General features: G+C 46.1%; 1 protein-coding gene across 5 annotated transcripts; it reads left to right on the top strand.

Moving 5' to 3' along the window:
* Window positions 1-200: 200 nt before the first annotated feature.
* GJA5 (gap junction protein alpha 5) lies at window positions 201-21,852 on the top strand. Of its 5 annotated transcripts, XM_070467206.1 has the most exons (4): window positions 201-306; window positions 6,559-6,613; window positions 10,924-13,555; window positions 14,108-21,852. In XM_070467206.1, exon 4 carries the CDS (start codon window positions 14,140-14,142, stop codon window positions 15,217-15,219), a length of 1,080 nt encoding a protein of 359 aa, XP_070323307.1. In that variant the 5' UTR covers window positions 201-306; window positions 6,559-6,613; window positions 10,924-13,555; window positions 14,108-14,139; the 3' UTR covers window positions 15,220-21,852. The 5 variants fall into 5 exon arrangements, with proteins under 5 accessions (XP_070323307.1, XP_070323308.1, XP_020754286.1 ...); XM_070467207.1 differs by lacking the exon at window positions 6,559-6,613; XM_020898627.2 differs by lacking the exon at window positions 10,924-13,555.
* Window positions 21,853-22,215: the final 363 nt, after the last annotated feature.

Raw genomic sequence — 22,215 nt, 5'->3', positions numbered from 1 at the left:
GAGGGGAGGGCTCAGTCTCCTTCTGGGGCGAACGCGGTGCCAGGTCAAGGGGAGAAAACTTTTTAAATAAGCAAAGATCCTAGGAGCACAAAAGGGAGAGGGGAGGGAGAGATCCTGAGGGGGAAGTGGGAGGAGAGAGAAAGAGTAGGAAGAAGTGGGCGGAGGGAGGGTGACAGATAGCGATTAAAAAGAGGGTGGGAGAGGAGCGACTGACAGGCTGGAGAGCGAGGCATAGTGGGCAGCGGAGGACAGGCGGCCAGAGAACCAAGGAGCCTACGGGATTCCAGACAGGAGGAGGAGAAGAAGGTAAGAGTAAGCTTGGATTTTAAGAGCTCAAACTACCAATTGATGGGAAAGAGCCAGAGGGAAAGTCTTGAATTACAGGCTGATCACAACAAAGCTCTTTCTCTGCACCTGTGGGTTTCTCTCCTCCCTCTCTCACCACCAGCCCCTATGATGGTCAGCTTTGGGTATATTAAAGAGGATGGCTTAGGAAGCAGTAGATAAATCACTTACTTGATTTAGAAGGAGCTGCAGAAAGGCAAGTGGAGGGCCCCTGCCGTATGTCTACTTCTCACGGAGTCACCATGCTCCAGGGGCATCTTCTAAGCAGGACACCAGGCCATTTCCAGGAACTTTTGTGAAGACTGGAATTGGCCCTTTAAAAACTCAAACCATCACTGTTTTACGATGCTTCCTCTAGGCTTGGAATCTTTTGAAATGTTTCCACAGCATCTAGGAGAGTGTTTTGATTTTTTTTTCCCTCCTAAGGCATGTTGGATGGTTTAAAAATATTCCCTGCCTGGTTTCTTGTGGAGTATCATGTCCCTGCTGTACACTGTGAGCAATCTGGCCCCTCGTGTTGGAGGAAAGAGGCTGGTGAGACCCAGAGAGTAAACCCGGGAGAAGCATCCATGGAGGTCTCCTTTCCTCCTGCGCACAGGGCAGGAAGCTTACTGTGGGCCCCTCCATCTCCCTTTCAAGCATGTGGTGAAGGAACCGGGGCTCGGGGGGCCAAGAGACCTGGGTTATATTGCACTGAGGGGCTTGTGATCTTGGACCAGGCAATTCCCCTTCTGGGCCTCAGTTTCCTCAGCTATAAGATGGAAGGTTTGAAGTAACAGGACCCCTCTCATTACCGTCAGCAGGCTGAGATTCCTAACCTCAAATGCTCCTCAGAAACACCACAGAAGGGAAGCCCGACAAAGGATTTGACATCCTTACTGCACCTTGGCTCGGTTTTCCTTTCATTCCTTCTCTCATATCGCGTCACAATGGAGGACTTCCTGGTTCTGACTCCTCAGCATGGCACCGAGCTGTTTTCTGAACACAGCCCTGGCACGCAGGGTCTGACTGGCCTGAGACAAGAAAGGACACCAGGCAGGGAGTCAGGCCACCTGGGAGAGATCCAGCGACATTGGACAGAGAAGAGAGCAAGGCCACCTCCATCTGCCTGGGGTGGTGGGCTCATGGCTGGGGACATAAGCTCGTATTTAGAAGCATCCCAGCCTGACTTTCACATCATCAGGCCAAGTGGCCTCCATCTCTTCCACCCACTGACCTGGGAGTCATAGCCCAGCCCAGCCCCTGGCTTGCTGCTCACCAGGGACAGCTCTGAACCTGCCACCCTCCAGCCAGGGTTCCTAGGGCACCGCTGCTGTTCAGAGCCTGCTCCCCTTGCTGTCTCTACAAGCCTTTTCCTCCCTTGCTGGCGGCCAAGGAGCAGCCCCAGCGACCGCTGGGCATACAGTAAACCACACCAGGATGTGAGTTTCCTGGCTTCCAAACTGGCACCCTTAGGCACCCCCTCCCCAGACACATGAAGTTCACAGAGCCACGGCAGTAACACAGCCGTGTTCCCTGCTTGGCCACTGCCTGAAATTCCAGAGATGTTCTTGCTGCGTTGTTGAAACCAGGTTATTGTTCTTGTCTGTTAGCTGCCTCACTCCTGTCCCCCACTCCAGATACTGCCCTAAAGTCCTAGGCCTTTAGAGTTGGAAGTGGTCTCTTAGGTTTCCTTTGGCAAGTAAGGAAAACAAGGCTCAGAAAAGGGAAATGATTTGTTGGAAATGACAGAGAGAGCCAGGGCCAGTGCAGTTGGGAGAACACCATACTCAGCTCACTCACACCATGGGCTCTTCTGCCTCCCATCCTTGGCTGTGTTTTCTGAGTTTCCATTTCCCCCCAAACCTCCCTGCTCCTTGAATGTGAGTATCTCTACAATCCTGTTTCCTGGCAGTGGCACCACTGCCCACCTGCTCCTCTTCATCTCCGCCGGCTGGTGGGGGGCACACACAGTGGAGGCTTCTGGGCTCTTATAGCCAGCAGGGCTACCACAGGGCAGCCTGGCCTCATGAGTCCTGACTGATCCCGCCTCTGGGACCAGCTGGTCAAAACAGAGCAGGGAGCCTGTCGGTGTGGATCAATCAGACAGGAACTAGAAGACTCACAGTCCTCAGAGTTGGGGAGACCCAAGGCCCAGGCTCTGTCATCTGTCCCAGGAAAGATCTCACCCACCGTGGAGTCCAGCTATTCTCTGCGTGAACTGACCCCAGTCTGGGCTCCAGGACTGAACTGACTGAAGGGGAGAGATGCTCACTTCTCCAGGAAAGCTTCAGGGCTCATAGGAAATAAGCTGACTTACCTTTAAATAGCCAGAAGTTGCTGGTTCCTGGCAAGGAACAGCTTGAGGCCACTGTGAGAATCAATTGTTTCTGACACATTAGCAAACAACGGGCAAGAAAAATTCAGCCTTTAGTAATCCACTCACCTTCATAAGGAAAGGGAGTCAGGAGGCCTCAGAATCAGAGGTATTGAAATAATACAGAAAGATCTTAAGAGTTTCTCTAATTCAGGGACAGGGCAAAAGGAATCACATTTGGGTTAGAATTTCAACTGTGTAACCTTGGGGAAATGACTTAATGTCTTTGATCCTCAGTTTCTTTATCTGTCAAAGAAGTGAATACATACTTTCCTTGTAAAGTTTTATGAAGATTAGATAAAACGATGTATTTTAAGTGGCTACCATGCAGTAACTGCTCAATGAATGACAGAACAGTAGAGGAGAATACAGGTCACCTGGTCCTCATTCTTGAATTGAGTCTCGTTTGAAGCAAAGGTCTTTACACAGTGAAGGCTCACCTTGCCTTGAAATTCTGAAGGTACTGCTTGGTTTTTTTTTTTTCATTTATTTTTATTAGTTGGAGGCTAATTACTTTACATCATTAACTGCTTGGTTTTTATGACCACAGATTTTTTTTTTTCCCCTGGGTTTACTTTTGCTGATCTCTAAGTTGGGAATTAGAAAATTTGGATTTGCCTCTTGACTTTGCCGCTGATTTGCCAGATGATCACAAGTGGGAAAGTCACAAATTCCCCCGATGTTCTAACAGACCTGGAAGGGCCTAAGCAATCATGCAGCTCAACCACTTTGTTTTACCTATGAGTGAATTGAGGCTCAGGGAGAGAGAGGGTCTTGTCTGGAGTCACAACGAAATAGCGGGAACCAGAAAGAGCCTCTATTCTGAGGCTCTTGTCCACAGAGGACTTCTGGAAGCTGAATACAACCTCACATCTCCATGATTCGGAAGTTTAGGAAAGTTCAGGTGTAGTTAGGTGTCAGGATGCCTCTTCCCCTCAGATCACAGAGTACACAACCTCCTATTTCTCTTTCATGGAAAACTGAGTCACCTTCAAAGCTATGCTTGTGGATGTGCCTTCGGATTGGTGATTAGATTCCTAAGTGCTGCAGCTCCTCAGAAAGAAGGAATTACACAAAGCACACATTTTATAATATGGACTCATGGAGTCCATCTCTGGACCCAAAATCTTGAGTTAAAGGGAAGTTGGGAGGCAGGCTGCACCAATGATGAGTATAAATGGGGTGTGACTGGAGTGGATCTCTACACGTCTCTTCCTCTCCTCCCACCACTCTTCTTTAAACCGAATGACATAACTGATGTAGAGTTAAACTAATATCCTTCCCATTGCCCATGTTTTCCTCACCTCTGACAGTCACCCCTATCCGGTAGCACAAGGGGGATGGTCCTTGCTGAGTCCCTCTAGCCGGCCTGCTCATGTCAAATGCTGAGTCAAGTTGGCTTGTTGGGTCACATTTGAGAGGAGTTTTTTTTTTTTTTTTCCATTTATTTTTATTAGTTGGAGGCTAATTACTTTACATTGAGAGGAGTTTTTACTGGAAATGGCAGAAAACAAGGAACTACATCACTGAGTGGCTACTATGTGCCTATTAACGGTTCTAGATATTTCCACTTATTCACACATTGTTTAACCCCCATGAGGAAACATTCCCTTTTTACAAATGAGGAAGAAATTGAGAGGTTATGTGACTTGCCTGAGGTCACACTACTAGACAGTGATGACGCAGGCTCGAATCCCACTCTTCCTAGGAACCAGGAGTCCTAACACCTAACTATTTCTGTTCTCATTGCTCTTGTTGCAATCTGACATCGATGGAACTCCAGCGCCTGCTGTTTGGCCAGCTGAGAACCCGGCGGTAGACAGTGCCGCAGCCAAGAGCATTTACTGGCTAAAAAAGGAAATAACTTTCTATATGTGATTTCTGGCCAAATGGTGGCAGATGCTGAGGAGTCTGGGAATCCTGACCACTGTGGGCTGAGGGCTCGATGTGATCATCAGTTCTAGGAACAGCATATGCAAGGGATGGCCAGCCAATGAACGAGAGGCTAAAAGGAAAAACCCTGAGCCTCTTATGGGAAAGTGGGAAACAACCCTGCTTGTGGAGTTAAGACACCGGAGCTCCGGTCAAGGGTTTGTCACCAGCTGTCAGTCCTAAGGCCTCTTTGCTTTTCTTTCCCTTTTAGAGAGAAAGGCAGGCTTTGAAGTCAGGTAGACCAGGTTCAAGTCTCCCACACAGCATTTGCTACTTGGGTGACTCTGTACCAGTTCTTTAAACTCTGAGTCTCAGTTTTCTCAGCTGTAAAATGGGATAATACTGCTCTCCTAGCAGGGCTAATGTAAGAGTTAGAAAGTGGACTTGTAAAATGCTTCACACGTGGGAAACACTCAGATAGTGGTTTCTGTTATTATTACCACTTAACGTCCCTGGACCCTGGTCTTCATCTTGGGTTGAGAAATAAGTGGTTGATTTTGATTGATCCCTAGATTCCTAGATTCCTTTTAGCTCTACTGTACTATGAATCGATGACAAGATGTTGGAAATAATAAAGCATTTCATACATGTATTTTTCATTAATAACCACATAAGTATCAATCAACCCCTTCTGGGATAATAAAGACCTCCCAATATTTCATTGTAATTGAATATCTCCATTTGCCATTCCCTCCCATCCATTCCTTGTAAATACGTCTTCTAACATTTTAAGAAGATTACTTATCCTAGCACAGTGCTCTTTCTCCACTTTGCCTGCTCCCTTCTACCTCAGCTTTGAAACAACTGTCGGCCAGCAGGATCTCTGAATGACCCACTCTGTCCTTGCCAGAATCAAATAATTACATTTAAAGAGGAGTTAATTATCTGCCCTTGGCTGGAGTAAAAGGAAAACTAAAGTGATACTTAATCTCCTCCATCTGCCTCCTTCTCCGTCTCTCTCATCTCTAACTCCTCCTCTCCTCTCTAGAGATTAAGATTCAGGGGCGCAGGCCCCCTGGACTTCTCATTCTGAGACAGTTGCCCACACTGCCCAACTCAATAGCTATAGGTATATCATACATCTAGCTGGTTGCTTTCCCTGAGGCTGAAGTAGCTACCGCAAACCTAAATCAGGAAAAGAATGAAAGTTCTAAATGTAAGGATTACCCTCAACCATGTACAAATCAACTCCCTAGTCTCATAGTTATTTCTCAAACATCCTTGTGGCAGTTATCTTATGTAAAAGAGGCCACTCTTCGACCAGTAAGGATTTTCAAAGAAAGGAACTTGAGGCGATTTAGAATCTAGCACGGTTCTTAAGGCAGGAGCACTGCTGTCAGAAAAAAACAAGAGCTGGCTTTGATGCCAATTTCATCACTTACCAGCAAGTCATCCTCAAGTGATCTTGCTCAAGTCTACCCCCACTGAGGCCTGTAAGAAGGGAACAGGGCCAGTCCCTACTTTCTCTGGCTGCTGTGAGAATCAAATGAGAAAATACATGTCAAGAAACCTGCAGAGTGTCTGGCACATAGAAGGGTCTCAAAAAGTGTTAGATTCTCTTTTTTTTCTCACCTTTTTATGTAACTCTGGGTAAACTAGCAAATGAAGCTGAGAATCTGTGAGGAAAATAAAGATTAATGAGGTGGCTGAGGATTGAGACCACTCTCTCCCATAATTCTCCCTACAAGTCTATTTTAGGGAGAAACTATTGGGGGTAAAGGAAAATTAGAAAAATGTACAATCATAAGTAAGCTTCACAAGAGCTCTGAGATGACAGTTACAGTTGACACTTCACCTTATAAAGCCACCTTTGATATCTGGCATAGCACTGGGGCTCATGGACACGTTCTGAACTGAGCTGCACTGACATAAGACTACATCTAAGGCATCCTGTAAGTGATACCCTTTGGGTCTTTTTCTGACAGAATTCTCTTCATTGGGAAGCAAGTCAACCCTGCCCTTGCCGCATTCCACTGCATGGTGAGCGAAATTATAACATGGGCCCAGGGGAGTGTTATTATTACTATGAATAACAATCTTTATTGAGAACCAGAGGTCTGGTAGATACTATCCAGAACATGTGTCATTGTCCAGAATTAGATGCAGACTCTGCAGAGTGATCTTAAAATCTAATTTTGACAAACTTGGATGCGTTTCCCAGTGATTGGTGGGGAGGAGGCGGAGAAGGAATAGTCCGTGGTGACCAAGTCTCTTGCTCTAGACACACTCAGTCCTGTTCAGTTAATGGAGGGCTCCCTCGTGGGCAGAAGGGAGGCTCATGGCTTTTCTTTCCCTGGTATCCCGGTCACCACAGTCACTGCACAGGTGACCCTAGGATGGCCTCCCAGGGAGCCGCCTCTATTGGCATTAGGTGTTTTGAGTGACGCGAATGCTGTCATTTATCCACCGTTGTTTCTAAAAAGTACACAAATCCGCCTATCAATTTCAGGGCACAATGTTAAACTCTAAGGGTAAAGAGAGGATAGAGAGATTTCAGGGGGAGGATCCAATGATGAATTGTTAAGGCTTGTCTTCAAGGACAACTCAACTCAGGCTTGAGTTGGAGAGATGATACAGAGCCAGCGGAGCAAATAATTCTCATTATGTGTGCAAAACTCAGTGGTTTTACAATTAAACCCAAGCCCCAGCTCCTGCGGTGGGAACACGAATTTGTTGTCAAATAGTATACCATAGGCTTCCCTGGTGGTACTGTCAATAAGAATCCACCTGCCAATGCGGGGGATTTGAGTTTGATACCTGGTCTGGAAGGATTCCACATGCTGCAGGGCAACTGAGCCTGTTTGCCACAAGAGAAGCCACCGCAATGAGACACCCGCGCACTCCAGCTAAACAGCCCCCATTCTCCACAACTAGAGAAAGCCCATGTGCAGCAGCAAAGACCCAAAACAACCAAAAAAAATTTAATTAATTAATTAAAAAGCAGCATATTGTAAGGACTGATATGGTTGGTTCCAGAGGACAGAACTAGAATCAACAAAAGAAAGAGAATTTCCAAGGCCTCCTCACAGTAGCTTCTTACTCACTTGCAACGCACCTTCCTGAGCAGGAGAGATGAAGGTGCAGTTTCTGCTATGTGCTGGGTGGCACTTGTCACCTGCAGCTTGCCTAGTTCATGCTGCAGTCATGACTAAAGGACTGCAGCGAGCAGGATGACTACCAAGGGAAGGGTCTCACATCCCCCACTCCATTTGGGGGCTGGGTCAGAGGTAATGCAACTTTATTACTAGATCAAATATTCTTCCCCTGGTCATTAAGAGAGCATTTATTATACACTGAATAAGAAAACCTAATGCAATAAAAATACTAAGGATTTACTTTGAGAAGTCTATTACCCATCTTACAGGGAAAGCTGTTAAATCCTTGAGGGCACAAAACACGTCTAATCTGGGTTTTTGCTTGTTTGGCTAGCTGGACTGTGCAGCATGTGGAATCTTAGTTCTCTAACCAGGGAGAAAACCTGTGCCCATTATGTTGGGAGCATGGAGTTGTAACTACCAGACCACCAGGGATGTCCCCTGATCTGTTTATTAATTCAACAGATATTGACTGCTTAGTCTTTGCCAGGCCTGGTACCTCTGAGGTATTATTTCAGTACCGAGAACAATAGTAGACACATAGTTCAGGTTAGCTGATAGACAAGAAGTCTTTGGAGAACAAGTAAGGCAGCATATAACCCAGTGTGGGAGTATATCCTGACTGCTGGATGGTAATTTAGCATCTTCAGAGTTCAGGAGATATCAAAGAGGACTGAGGTCAATTTGAGACGATGTCACCATTTCCACTTGGAACTGTGGGGCAGAGAAAGAGGTGCTGGCTATGAGTTTAGGTTAATTTGGGCTACTCTAAATTGGTTTTCTTTAAAAACATTGGCTGTGTAGGGAGGCCTCAGTGCCAACCTAAGGAGGAGCGCTGGATTGGGAACTAGACACTGAATTTTATTCCCAATCATATAATACATGAAGTGAAGGAATAAAATGATGCTCACTTTGCACAGAAACCTTCCTTTGGCCCTTTCCCTCTTATCCAAGCGCCACGTTACTGTCACCAAACAAGTTCCCTAATGACTTCTCCAGAAGTTTTGCTTTGTCCCACGATGTGACACATTGAAAGAGGACATGGAAATTCTTGGAATAAAGAACGTTCAGGGTTGGGATGTTCTTGTCCAGGTTCTAGGGACCATCTCTTTTTGCCTTGGGGGCTTCAGAACTCATATCAGTTGCAAAGGGCTGTAGAATTCAACTATCCAGGGCTCTATGAAGGGCCCAGGCCCCACCTGAACCAGAGTCAACCTCCTGTCTCTTGTTTCCATCACTGTTGTTGTTTAGTCTCTAAGTCATGTCCGACTCTGTGACTCCATGGAATGTAGCCCACCAGGCTCCTCTGTCCATGTGAGTTCCCAAGCAAGAATGCTGCCGTGGGTTGCCATTTCCTTCTCCAAGGGATCTTCCTGATCCAGGGATCGAACCCAAGTCTCCTGCTTTGGCAGGCGGATTCTTTACCACTGAGTCCCAGGCCCCTGTATTTCCCTAATGTTAACACATATTGTGCTTTATTGCAATCATGTGTTTGTTCTCTCTCCTTAATGAAGGAAAATAAAGGCAGTTCAGCTCAGTAAAGGCAGGGACTCCATGCTTCTCTTTTTAATTGCTGTATCTTCAGTGTTGTCCTCACTGAATGATGCCTGATAACTGGTAAACATTCAATAAATTTATTAAACGAACAACTGAAAGGGAAGGACATCATAGGCTAAGAGACCATGAGAAGCCAAGATAAAGAGGTGATTTTCCCATTTAGGGTACCACGGAGCATTACGTAGAGTTCTCTATGCCATGCAGTAGACTGTCATTAGTTATCTATTTTATTTATAGTACCAATAGTGTATAGGTGTCAGTCCCAATCTCCCAATTCATCCCACCCACACTGTCCCCCCTCTTGATGTCTTTATGTTTGTTCGCTACATCTGTCTCTCTATTTCTGCTTTGCAAATAGATTGATCTGTACCATTTTCCTAGATTCCACACATATGCTTTAATATATGGTATTTGTTTTTCTCTTTCTGACTTACTTTACTCTGTATGACAGCAGAGTCTAACACAACATTGTAGAGCAACTATACTCCGATAAAGATTAAAAAGAAAATAATACCAGTTATATAGGAAAAAAAAGATAAAGAGATGAGAAATTGTGGGTCATGAATATGTGTGTGGGGAGTTGTGTAGCTTAAGTATTGAGTATGTGAGGGGAACAGCAGAAATAGATAGGATGGGGAGGGCTTCCCAGGTAGCGAAGTAGGTAAAGAATCCGCCTGCCAATGCAAGAGATGCAAAAGACACAAGAGACTCAGGTTCAACCCCTTGGTTGAGAAGATACCCTGGAGTAGGAAATGGCAACTCCCTCCAATATTCTTGCCTGGGAAATCCCATGGACAGAGAAACCTGGTGGGTTATAGTCCGTGGGGTTGCAAAGAGTTGGACACAACTGAGCACACACATGCTGTGGAGGGTCTCAAGAGCAAGTTAAATAGTTTGAACTTTATGAACAGTAGGAAGCTGGTAAAGATCACAGACAAAAGCAGTGGTGTATACTACCATTTGTGTTTGATAGAGTTTATTCATGGCATGGGCAGCTTCCTTTGCCCTCCTAACACACTTCCTGCCAAGAAACAGATAGTAATCTACAAAGTATTTTGTGTGCTATTCACCCAGAAAACTCAATGAGTATCTAATCTACAAGTTTCTTTGGCTGAGGTTGTAGTGGGCACAAAGAGACCCAGAGGAGTCGGGAAATTGACTTTAGCCAGGGAATTTTCCTATTATAAGCTGAGCAGCTTGTACATAGCAGCAATTTGAAGTTTCTCTGACCTTGTCTGAGTCACCCAGGAAGTTACAGATGAGAGGTTTTTCACCCTATATACTCCCACCAGGGCTCCCAGGTCTGCCTCAGCCGTACCTCCTGGTTAGTTAGTTTCTCTTATTCTCTCCCAGTGAGGCTTCCCCAGAGGCTCAGGGGTAAAGAACCTACCTGCTAATGCAGGAGACGTGGGTTTGATCCCTGGGTCAGGAAGATCCCCTGGAGAAGGAAACGGCAACCCATTTCCTTATTCTTGCCTGGGAAATCCTGTGGACAGAGGAACCTGACAGACCACAGTCCATGGGGTTGTAAAAGAGTTGGACACGACTTAGTGACTAACCAACAACAACAAAGATTGTCTTTCTGATATTCTATCAAGACTGTGTTCCTTTCTGGTACCTGTGCTTTACTTCTTCCAGGTGGGACCCCTTGGACTACAAGTGAGGGAGTCAGCAGGCCAGCCTCCTGGCAGACCAGACCAAAGCATCACATTCTTTGCCTTGAACTATTTTTATACTTCCTTGGGGACTTGCAAGGAATGAATGACAGTGCCAGAAGATCAAGGGAAAAGTCTTCAGGGATGGAGGAGAGTTCGAAAAACTTGCCCTGGAAGAATATACATCTGTTTCATTTTGTTTCTTTTTCATTAACCTTTCTCTTTCTTCTGGCTTTCTCCCCTTCTTCTCCTCTGTTTCTCTCTTCTGCTTGATAATGCACATCTCTCTACCGTCCACTTTCTCTTATTTTTGTCTTTCCCCACCACTTTCTTTGCAAGAAATGGCTGCCTTTTATTTGGTTCTTATAGTCTGAGCACTGTGTGAAGTGCTTTTTATGTATCCCCTCATAATAACTTGATGAGCTAAATAACAGTATATCCATTTTGCATGGGAGGAAATTGAGACATAGATCCAGTAACTTCTCCAAGCTCAGCAGATATTCAGAAGGATTTGAATTCCACTTAACTAACCCCCAAACTGACTTCCCTGAACTGTTACAGAGTCTCTTCTCCGCCATTTCCATCACTCCCTTGTCTTTTCCCTCTTTTTAATCCTCCTCTTTCCCCTTCTCTCCCTCCCTTCTCTCTGACACTCGCCACATCGTGGTCTCTGCATGTGTGCTGATGACCCTGAAGGTGCTGAACACTGTGCACGTGCCCAGAAGGGATCACAGACCATTCAAATTCTTATCTAATCAGCTATTTTCCTTTTGGACAAACGCTCCACAATTTTCCACTTTGGGAGGGGGCCCTTAATCATGTGAGGAAAAGGGCAGATGTCTGGTCACAAACCAGAGGAAAGGTCTCAAGACTTGGAAGGGTCTTTGATATGAAGGCGAGCAGAGATAAGGTCCTTTCTGCTTACTCGCGGACCCTTTCATTCCCAGGGACTCTGCATACTCTCAGGGTTGGGGAGTGGAGTGCTGGGAGAAGACAGAGCCAGGAGGCTGGTCTCTGTCAAGATATCAACTCAGAGGCCAAAACGTGGACCATGAAATATGGTCCTGTCCTTCCTTCCTCATATGCATAAGAACTGGAACTGGGATAGGATAGGAATCAGGGGCATGCTGGCAGCAAAGATGTGAAGGTTAAGGTTTGAGCTTGACAACCTCTAAAGTCCCATCAGAGTCTGAGGTTTTAAGATTCTAAGAAGGGAATATTTATCTTCGACTCCCTCCTTTTTTTTTTTTCATTAGGACTGGTTGATTAAAGGCTTAAGCCATAAGAACATTTATTGCTCATCAAGTGAAAATTCTGGACATAGAAGAGTCGAGAGTTGATTCAGAAGCCTTGGGGCACCGGTTGCATTTCTGAGATTCTCTGGGCAGCTTCAGGCATCTTGACTCACACAGCCTGCCCACAGGCAGTCGTGGGGGTGAAGAGGACTTCAAGGGAGGCTCTCTCTGTTTACTGGGGCATGGAAAAACATTTTCTAGAGCACTCCCTCCACATTAGACCCTCCCCACCTCACCTCACAGAGCAGAACTAACTGCAATGAAGTCTGAGAAAGTGATAGCTGACCTTCTTATCCTGCTAACGGACACAGGCAAAGAATAGGGGATTAGTTTGCCATGAGTAGGAAACATCAGTGCCTGCCACCCCCTCCTTCATTCGTTCAACTAAGACTTACTAAGCCCCCACTCTGGGTCAGGTGATGATGGTACAGAGGAAAAGACAAGTCTTGTTCTCAAGGAGCTCCTACTGGAAGGACATAGACAGGAAGAGGATCACAAGATGTTAGGAGAGGACTGAGTGTCCCCAGGGTCACTGCAGAACTGAAGATACTCAGCTTGAGGAAGCAGGGAGGGCTGGAGAAGCAGTGACTGGGTTCAGTTTTGAAGGGTATATAGGATTCAGCTAGGGGTGAGGAAACATGTAGGAGGTGGTTGGGAGGAGGGCATTCAGGAATCTTCCAGGACTTGGCATGCTGGGGACCAGCAGGAAATGAGGCTGATGAAATATGCAAGGACCTGATGAGGGAAGGTTCTAGGTGAGACTTAGAGGTTTGGGCATTTATTCTGGGTGTGAGGTGGGCAGGTCTGGGGGAGGATACCTTCTGTATGCAGAATCTGAGAGGCACAGCTGGAATGATTGCCCTGCCGAGAGGAGTAGATCACCACTACCATCTCCTCACCAGCTGGGGGAACCTGAGAAACCTCTGAATGTCTTCTTTGTGCTGCTGTGTTTAGCTGCCCAGTCAGGTCCGACTCTCTGCGACCCCATGGACTATAGCCCCTCCAGGCTCCTCTGTCCATGGGGATTCTCCAGGCAAGAGTACCGGAGTGGGTTACCATGCTCTCCTCCAGGGGACCTTCCCAACTCAGGGACCAAATCCAGGTCTCCCACATTGCCAGCGGATTCTTTACTATCTGAGCCGCCGTTGCCACCTCCCAGTAGAGCCGGCCCATGCTGCAAGGCTCGGATTGCTAGAAAATGCTTCCCGAGGAGCCAAATTTGCTACTCCCACCCTCTTTTTTCTCTACCACCTAGTTCTACCTGCTGAAGTCAGAAAAATACTGTTTTTTACCCAACAGCCATTCAACCATATGGAACATGTGAGTTATGATTTTCAGCATATCACATACCTCATCTCATTTAACCCTCAAATCCTCTGGTGTAGCTATTCCCATTTTACAGACAAGGAAACAGACTCAGTGAGGCAAAAGTCCAGAGTCACACTTGCAGATTCCTGTCCTACACTACTCCAGTGTTTCACCAGTGAGGTCCTTGAATATCTGCATCAGAATAACTGAGGCTGCTTGCTGCAAATCAAGATCCCTTGGGGGCCATCCCAGACACCTCTCTGGAGTAGAATCTCTGGAGGTAAAAGCACAGGATCCACACACATTTTAACACACATCTCAGTTGATTTCTAGATCCATTAAAGTGTGGGACTCATACTCTAATCTTGCCATCACGAGTCCTTTGAGTCTTCTCTTTCATTTTTGCTGGGCATGGGGGAGGAGAGCCTTTCAGGCGAATCTGATTTCTAAGTTGCCTTTCTTAAGGAACGCATTGGTATGGGTCAGTGGAATCACAGGGCATGACCGGACTTCCCAGACATTTGCAGAACCATCCCTCTGTTTTTCTCTCTGCCCCATTGGCAGGAGTCTTGGTGTCTGTCTTCTGCTGAGCCAAGATGGGTGACTGGAGCTTCTTGGGAGAGTTCCTGGAGGAAGTACACAAGCATTCTACGGTGATCGGCAAGGTCTGGCTCACCGTCCTCTTCATATTCCGCATGCTGGTGCTGGGCACGGCTGCCGAGTCATCCTGGGGGGATGAGCAGGCTGATTTCCTCTGTGACACGATGCAGCCTGGTTGCGAGAACGTCTGCTATGACCAAGCCTTCCCCATCTCCCACATCCGCTACTGGGTGCTGCAGGTCATCTTCGTCTCCACGCCCTCGCTGGTGTACCTGGGCCACGCCGTGCACATGGTGCGCGTGCAGGAGAAGCGGAAGCTGCTACGGGAGGCTGAGAGGGCCAAAGAGGTGCGGGCCGCTGGCTCCTACGAGTACCCGGTGGCTGAGAAGACAGAGCTGTCCTGCTGGGAAGAAGTGAATGGAAGGATTGCCCTCCAGGGCAGTCTCCTCAACACCTACGTCTGCAGCATCCTGATCCGCACCACCATGGAGGTGGCCTTCATTGTGGGCCAGTACCTCCTCTACGGGGTCTTCTTGGACACCCTGCATGTCTGCCGCAGGAGTCCCTGTCCCCATCCCGTCAACTGCTATGTGTCGAGGCCCACGGAAAAGAATGTCTTCATCGTCTTTATGCTGGCGGTGGCTGGACTGTCCCTTTTCCTCAGTCTTGCTGAACTTTACCACCTGGGCTGGAAAAAGATTAGGCAGCGATTTGTCAAGTCCCAGCCAGGCGTTGGTGAGTGCCAGCTTCCTGGTCCCTCGGCTGGCATAGTCCAGAGCTGCACACCACCCCCTGACTTCAATCAGTGCCTGGAGAATGGCCCTGGGGGGAAATTCTTCAGTCCCTTCAGTAACAAGATGGCCTCCCAGCAGAACACTGATAACCTGGCCACGGAGCAGGTGCGAAGTCAGGAGCAGATTCCAAGAGAAGGCTTTATTCACATCCGTTATGCCCAGAAGCCCGAGGTACCCAATGAGGGCTCCCCAGGACCCAGCCTCCCCCATGGCTATCAGAGTGACAAGCGCCGTCTCAGCAAGGCCAGTAGCAAGGCCAGGTCAGATGACCTGTCGGTGTGACCTCCAGTGTGGGAGAACCAGATGGGAACAGAGGAGCTCAGAGAGGGAAGACATGTCCTTTCTGACCCCATCTCTTTCATTCTCATCACTGCTATGCTAGTTTTGGACTTTGGGTCTCAATGGCATTGCTCATTCTCTCCAGAAGATGTAAGCAGGTCTTTATGGATGCGGTCAGAGACATAGCTACCTGTCCAGGCTGCTGTCTCTTCCCCATCCTCCACCCAGAATCCTCAGTGAAGCCTTTCAGATTACTCTGTGAATGGGACAGAAGAAGAGAGGGGATCATAGCAAATCTGGCCTGGGAGGGATAGCCAGAGGGATAGGATGACTCTCTACACAACAGCCACACAGCAGATGGATTCTCAGGTCCTCTGGCTTCCTTGATCTGAATACTCTTCCTCCAGCAAGAAGTAACCCAAAATTCCCAGCCCAACAATGAGCATGAGTCAAGGAACTTGCATTAGACGTGCTCTTGAGTGTGTTGTCTCCTTGGACCATACCTTGGAGTGGTGGTGAGGTTGCCATGGTCTGCCCTTGGCTGCCCCTCCCTCTGCCCAGTCTTACTTAAAAAGAGGTCCTTGGAACTCGACCAGGGGGCTCAACTTTACAAGTGCCTTGGTATGCACCTCTGGCAAATGCACCTCTGGCACCTTGATGATATTGCAGCCTTTCCTTCTGCCAGGGTGTGCAACCAGCCCCTGGGGCTGGAAGGCTCTCCTGGGGAGTCACTGTACACACAATTCCACTAGAATTCCTGCCACCACCTGTCAGCCTGCAGCTCTTCTACGGTTCAAGCTGATGATAGACACCATCCCTTCCATTACCCCCTTGGTGGTCCCTCGAGTGCTCCCCTAAACACCTGATTGACCAGAATGCCCAAGAAGCCATTGTCCTCTCTTGAATCCTGTCCAGATCACCAGCCATGGAGGCCAGTGGAATCTCCCTAGGTCTTATGAAAACAAAGAGGGCATTGTGCTTCTCAGATTCCCCTTGGGAAAAAGAATAATTCTGTTATGAAGATAGAAATAAAAAAGGAGAGAAAATACTGGAAAACTATTTTTCCCTCCTGTTTGCTTCCCTTGCTGACTGCCAACTTAGAGTGCCAAGAGGAGGTGTGATGACAACTATGGAGGCCCCCAGATTTCCCTTTCCCTGGAGTATTTAGCAGGGGCATGAAAGCAGTAAGGGAATCTACAGCTCTCTTGGCAGGGCCCTTGTTTAAGAGCACAGAGATGCCTGTGTCTTCCCAGTGCTCCCAAAGAGACTGCCAAAAGCAGTGGGGACTGCAGAAAAGCCCTGCCTTCCCAGGGACTGGCTAGGTTTCTCTCTTCAGTCCATCCACAATGGGTGGTTGCCATTTAAGATGAAGATAAATGATGCTCAGAATTGGATGCTGAAACTTATAGGGAGATGATTACTTTTTAAAATGCATGTGTGGCATTTTAAAATGCATGTGTGTGTGTGTGTGTGTGTGTGTGTGTGTGGGTGTGTACACTGATAAAGTGGGTAAAGGGGAGGGGAGTCCTGAAATAAGGAAAGGATATCTTAGAGACACTTGTGTTTTCCTGCTTTCCTCTAGATTCCTGGCAGAGGGCTGAGACTCACTGTTTTCAGTGTCATCAGCCTAAAGATACAGGCATGAGAGGCCGGGATAGAGGAGGTTGCAGGCTCAGTAGGAGGCTCAGCCCCACCTGCCCATCTCTGGGCCCCTCTGCTGAGACCTGAATGCTATTGGTGGGGAGATAGAAGGATGTGGGCAGAGGGGTGGAGGAAACTGACTGGGATGCCATTTATGGAAGAACGACTGGTTATCCCAGATCCCTGGAGGGAACACCTTTTAATCTATTGTCTGGCACTGGCATTAAGACTCTCCAAAACAAAACAAGTCTATCTTTCCCATCATCTCTCAAGTGTGTTTGTTTTATGAAATAAGTATTCTTGGGTTAGAAATTCTATGATATCAGTCCTTCATGAAGGGGCTTTCAGGAAGGAAAAAGGAAATAATACGTGTAGCTTGTCCAAATAAAGTCTGGCCCTCCATATATCTCTTCTTTGTGTCCCTTTCATGGTATGACTACAAGATAGAGGTAGCAGGTTTGATAGGGGAGGGGAGCCCTTGATCAATATTGCAAAGAGCTTTGGAATCACGCATGCTAGGGTGAACATTGCAGCTGCTGATTTACAATTGGACTGCAGCGAGCTACTTAATCCCTGAAGCTTGGTTTCCTCATCTGTAAACTGAACCTGGTAATGTCTACCTCACAGGTTGTTAAATGAGATAGTGTTTGTAAAGAGTTCAGCAGGCTGCCTGGGAAAATCATAGTCTGTCATTAAATTGCAATTATTGCTATTATCTTCATTATTTTTGCTATTATGTTGACTACTTAGTATTTGAAAACCTGGGATGTTCAGGAATGATTCCAGAACTTGCCATTATGGAGCTCACAGACTACCTAAGATGGTTAAACTAAATTACATAAAGGAAACAAAAGAGAATGAAATAGAAATTCATTAATGACCAATTCTAGGAACTATAAGGCTCCAAGAAGTTATCCACATGAAAAAACTACATTAGAAGAGGAGATACCTGACTTGTCCTTAAGGAGTGGCTAAGGTTTTAGAAAAGTGAAGACCTCAAAAATGACTCTGTGAAATAGGCCTGTGTGTGTAAGTCACTCAGTTGTGTCCGACTCTTTGCAACCCCATGGACTGTAGCCCACCAGGTTCTTCTGTCTATGAGATTCTCCAGGCAAGAATAACTAGAATGGGTAGTCACTCCATTCTCCAGGGAATCTTCCCAACCCAGGGATCGAACCCAGGTTTCCTGCATTGCAGGTAGATTCTTTACCATCTGAGCCACCAGGGAAGCCTGTGAAATTGGCCTGAGGGCCCGAGTCTCCTACATTGCAGGTGGATTATTTATCACTGAGCCACCTGGAAAGCCCAAAAGTGAAATAGGCCTGATATTGGGCTTTCCACGTGGCTCAGTGGTAAAGAATTCACCTGCAATGTAGAGGACTTGGGTTCAATCCTTGGGTTGGGAAAAATCCCCAGGAAAAGGAAATGTCAACCCACTCCAGCATCCTTGCCTGGGAAACCCCATGAATAGAGGAGCCTGGTAGGCTACAGTCCATGGGGTTGCAAGAGTTGGACATGACTTAACAACTAAACCACCACCACCATCTCCATTTCACACTTGGAAGCTGAGTTCCAGGAAGGTTCCCTGACAGTGGGCATCTTCTCACTGGCCTCTTTGATTGGGATCACATCTCTGAAAGAGAAAAATGCTTCACGCTAAAAAAAAAAAAAAAAAAAAAAATGTCCAGGGACCACCCAGTCCCTCACCAGCAAATGGGTGCCATTTCCTAGACAAAGAACCAAAGGCTGGGAAAAAGCAAACAAGTATTATCTGAACTACCAATTGGTCTATTTATCAGGGCAGGGAAATTCTGTTAAAGAGGGGTTGCAAGGTGCTCGTAGAACACATCTTGCAACACCGCTGTTGAGATTCAAGTGTATACCTGGCACCTGACCAAAGGTAAGGTGCTCAGCCCAGAAGTGCTTGAGCAGGTCAGCTGGAAAAAGCACCTGGGATCCATTTTTTCTCCTTGATAAAAAAATAGTGAATCTCATGGTTTTATAAACATGCCTGTTAACATTTGACAGTTTATGTTACACCGAGACTTCCAAAGTCAAGGGACTTATTTTATAGTGAGTAGGATTTCAGCCTCATGTATCTACTCTCATTTTACTTCCTTTCTGCCTCTAAATGTTCACCACTAAAGAGGTAAGCTGAGCAAATATAATGAACACACCTTAGGTTGTAGGTCCCTACAGGCCCCGTTCCTTACTTTCCTTCCTCCAGTGCCAGTTAAGACCACTAGTGTTTCATTCTTATGGCTAAAGTGTTGATGTGGTTAGTGCTAGTAACACTCTTATGAAGAATTATAGTATGAATGAGTTTTTCCAGATTTCTTCTTGATAGCAAACTTTGATAGCAGAGGGAAAAACAAAAGAGCACTAGGCCCTTGGCAGGTGTCTTGAGGGTTTGCTTTCATGATGTGGAAATGAAGAGTGGAGCGAGGCTGGAGGGGGAGCCAAAGATAAACTGCCTGCTTCCCAGTCCCCAGTAGACGCTGGAAGCCCCTGCAGCCCATCCATGTACTGGCCCTTACTGTCCATACAGGGAACAAACAAATTTACAAATGACAGCTATGTAAATAGAATAGAATCGACGGTTTATCCTCAGGGACCACCTGATGGTCATCAGAGATGGGTATGGTCTATAGTTTTTTATTGTCATTTCAATTAGAAAAGAGGAAAACTTGCATTCAACAAATATTTATTGAGCACCTACTTTGAGCTGGCACTCTTTTGGGCTTTAGGAATACAGTTTTACAAAATAGATATGGTTCCCTCCTTTTGGAGCTTACAACCTAATGGGGAAGACTCCCTCAAACAAGCAAGTGAACAAAATAATTACAAATTGTGGTAAGTGCCTAGAAATAAACTGACTGGGTGGGGGTGGGGGGGATTAGCTAACAAAGGTGGGGAAGTTTCTAATTCCTAAGAAATTAGAAAACATAAACTAAATGAAATGGAAACATTGAATATGAAATAGAAAAAGTGAAACAAACTAGATACAAGTAAAAGAGCCTCATATAGTCCATATAGCTATCAGATAGGATGGGCAGAAGGTCCTTTCTAAGGAGGTAATGTTGAGGCTCAGATCTGACAGCTGAGAAGAAGCCAGTCAGTGATGAGCAGGACAAGAACCCAAATTACTTGGGTAATAAGTAGGGGAACCCAAATTACTTCCAGGAAACCCCAGAATCCAGCTGTCCCTGACCGCAGTCTGATCCAACATTTTTGAAAGACACAGAATTCACACAGCACCTGGATAGCACCTAAAGCAAGACTGTTTGGCACCAACTGCTGCAAAACACAACCAAGCCTCAAGGGACAGAGAAGTCTTTTTCTCAAAGAAGCAAAAGGAACATATAAAAGATCTTAATTAAATGTATGTTGTTAACATTCTAGAAAGCTCTGTTTGATGCTACAACTATTATTTCCACCAATATCAATTCTGGTAACACACTTGGGGCCTGCTAAACTAGGCCTGTTCCCTAGAGGCCGCAGAAACTGGTGGGCGCAAGACTGTGTCTGGTGGGGCTGGGAAGAAGCCAGCAAGGCGTGGTCCAGAGGAGCCTTGGCATCGGAGAAATCACAACAGCCAAACATCGAGTGCACAGTGAAGGGGACGAGGCAGGAAGGGTAGCACATCCGCAGGGAAGCCAGGCTACAGGAGTCGTGCAAGACACCAGGCAGGCAGGCATGCTGGGGACATCCCTCCACTGGATCTGGATTTGGAGCTAGACCTCCAGACTCAGAGGAGGGAGTTGACGTGGGCAAAGCAGAGCTTCATCCTCGGGGCTGGATCACTAGGCGGAGCACCAGGTCAGTGTCTTGGACAGAGTACAAGGTGGGTGCCCATTATCAGAATTACTAAGGTGCTGATAAAGTCATTGCCAGTAATATGTATGATTTAATAGATGCCTTTGAAACCTTAAACCATAGGAATGGCCGATTGAGACTTCCAGGCTCCCCATCAAGCATGATGGTGGACGGGGAGATGATTTTTGGCATGGAACTTAGCATTGGTCTGAAATCACCCAAGTTGGCATCTACTTCCTTCACCTGCATGTAAGGCCAGCGTAGCCCTGGGGAAGTCGTGACCTGGACACAAGTCTTAAGTCCCCTCTGTCCCTTCAACCCCGCTGACTTTTCCATTACCCTGATTCAAGACCCTTGTGTGACAGGGTAGGCACATTTACTTGCTAACAACAGTTTCCTCAGAGAGAAGCTGAGAGCCATGCGTGAATGCATTCTGGAGAGGGTATTGCCCTGGGCACTGTAGCCTGGCCATTGCTCAACCATTCAGGCAGTCGCTGCTGTTCCAGCAACAGGGGACATTCAAGGCTGGTGGAATTGTCTTATGCCTTCCTGGGACTCCTCTTCAAATGAGCTGAAACGTTAGAACCATATCTGGAGCCTTGGAGAAAATAATTTCTCTCATTGTTTCTAATGAGTAGCCATGTTTAAAAACAACTGGATTATATGAGGATCTTTTACTTGTATCTAGTTTGTTTCACTTTTTCTGTTTCATATTCAACGTTCCCATTTCATTTAGTTTATGTTTTCTAATTTCTTCATCTCTTCTTTATCTTTTGATATTTTTTCTCAAGCCTTTATCAAGCACAGTAGAAAAGTTTTTGTATACATACATATAAATAGTATGTATAACATATATATTTTAGAAAACTTATGAATTTTGCCTAACTAAAAAAATTATGACATTTTGATTCCACTTGTTTGACTTAGTATGAATAGAACGCTAGATTTCTAATAAAAAAAAAACAGATATGCAACAAGCAACAACAGTTTACTGTATAACACAGGGAACTGGAGTCAATATCTTGTAATAATCTTTAATGGAAAATACTCTGAAAAATAATAAACATGTATGTGTATAACTGAATCACCTGGCTGTACACCTAAAACATTGTAAGTCCACTATACTTCAGTAAAATATATGCATATTAAGAAAAAAATAAAGATTGGAGAAAGAAGAAATTAAGCTGAAATATAACTTGGAGGGATTTAAGCTTGCAAAGGTTTGAGGTAAAATTATGCATTTGAAACCCAGTGTAAAAAACCGTGTAGGGTGTCATTGGCCAGGGACAAGTCAATTAAAAAAAAAAAAACCCCACATATTTTGGTAATAATCACATAACAAGTTTGCAGTTGTTGACCTCTAATTCCTTCATTGGCTCTGTGGTGAGATTTCATGAATGATCATTTTACCCTTACAATAATCCTGTGAGATCAGTTGACCCCACTTTACAGATAAGGAAACAGAAAGATGCAATAACCTGCGCAGCTTGTAGGTGGCAGAACTGAGATACAAACACTCATCTCTCAGTCTACATTGTACTT

Source organism: Odocoileus virginianus, chromosome 5, assembly GCF_023699985.2.
Source record: "Odocoileus virginianus isolate 20LAN1187 ecotype Illinois chromosome 5, Ovbor_1.2, whole genome shotgun sequence".
Lineage (NCBI taxonomy): Eukaryota > Metazoa > Chordata > Mammalia > Artiodactyla > Cervidae > Odocoileus > Odocoileus virginianus.
The sequence above is the reverse complement of the archived record's forward strand: the minus strand, read 5'-3'. Positions and strand labels throughout refer to the sequence as shown.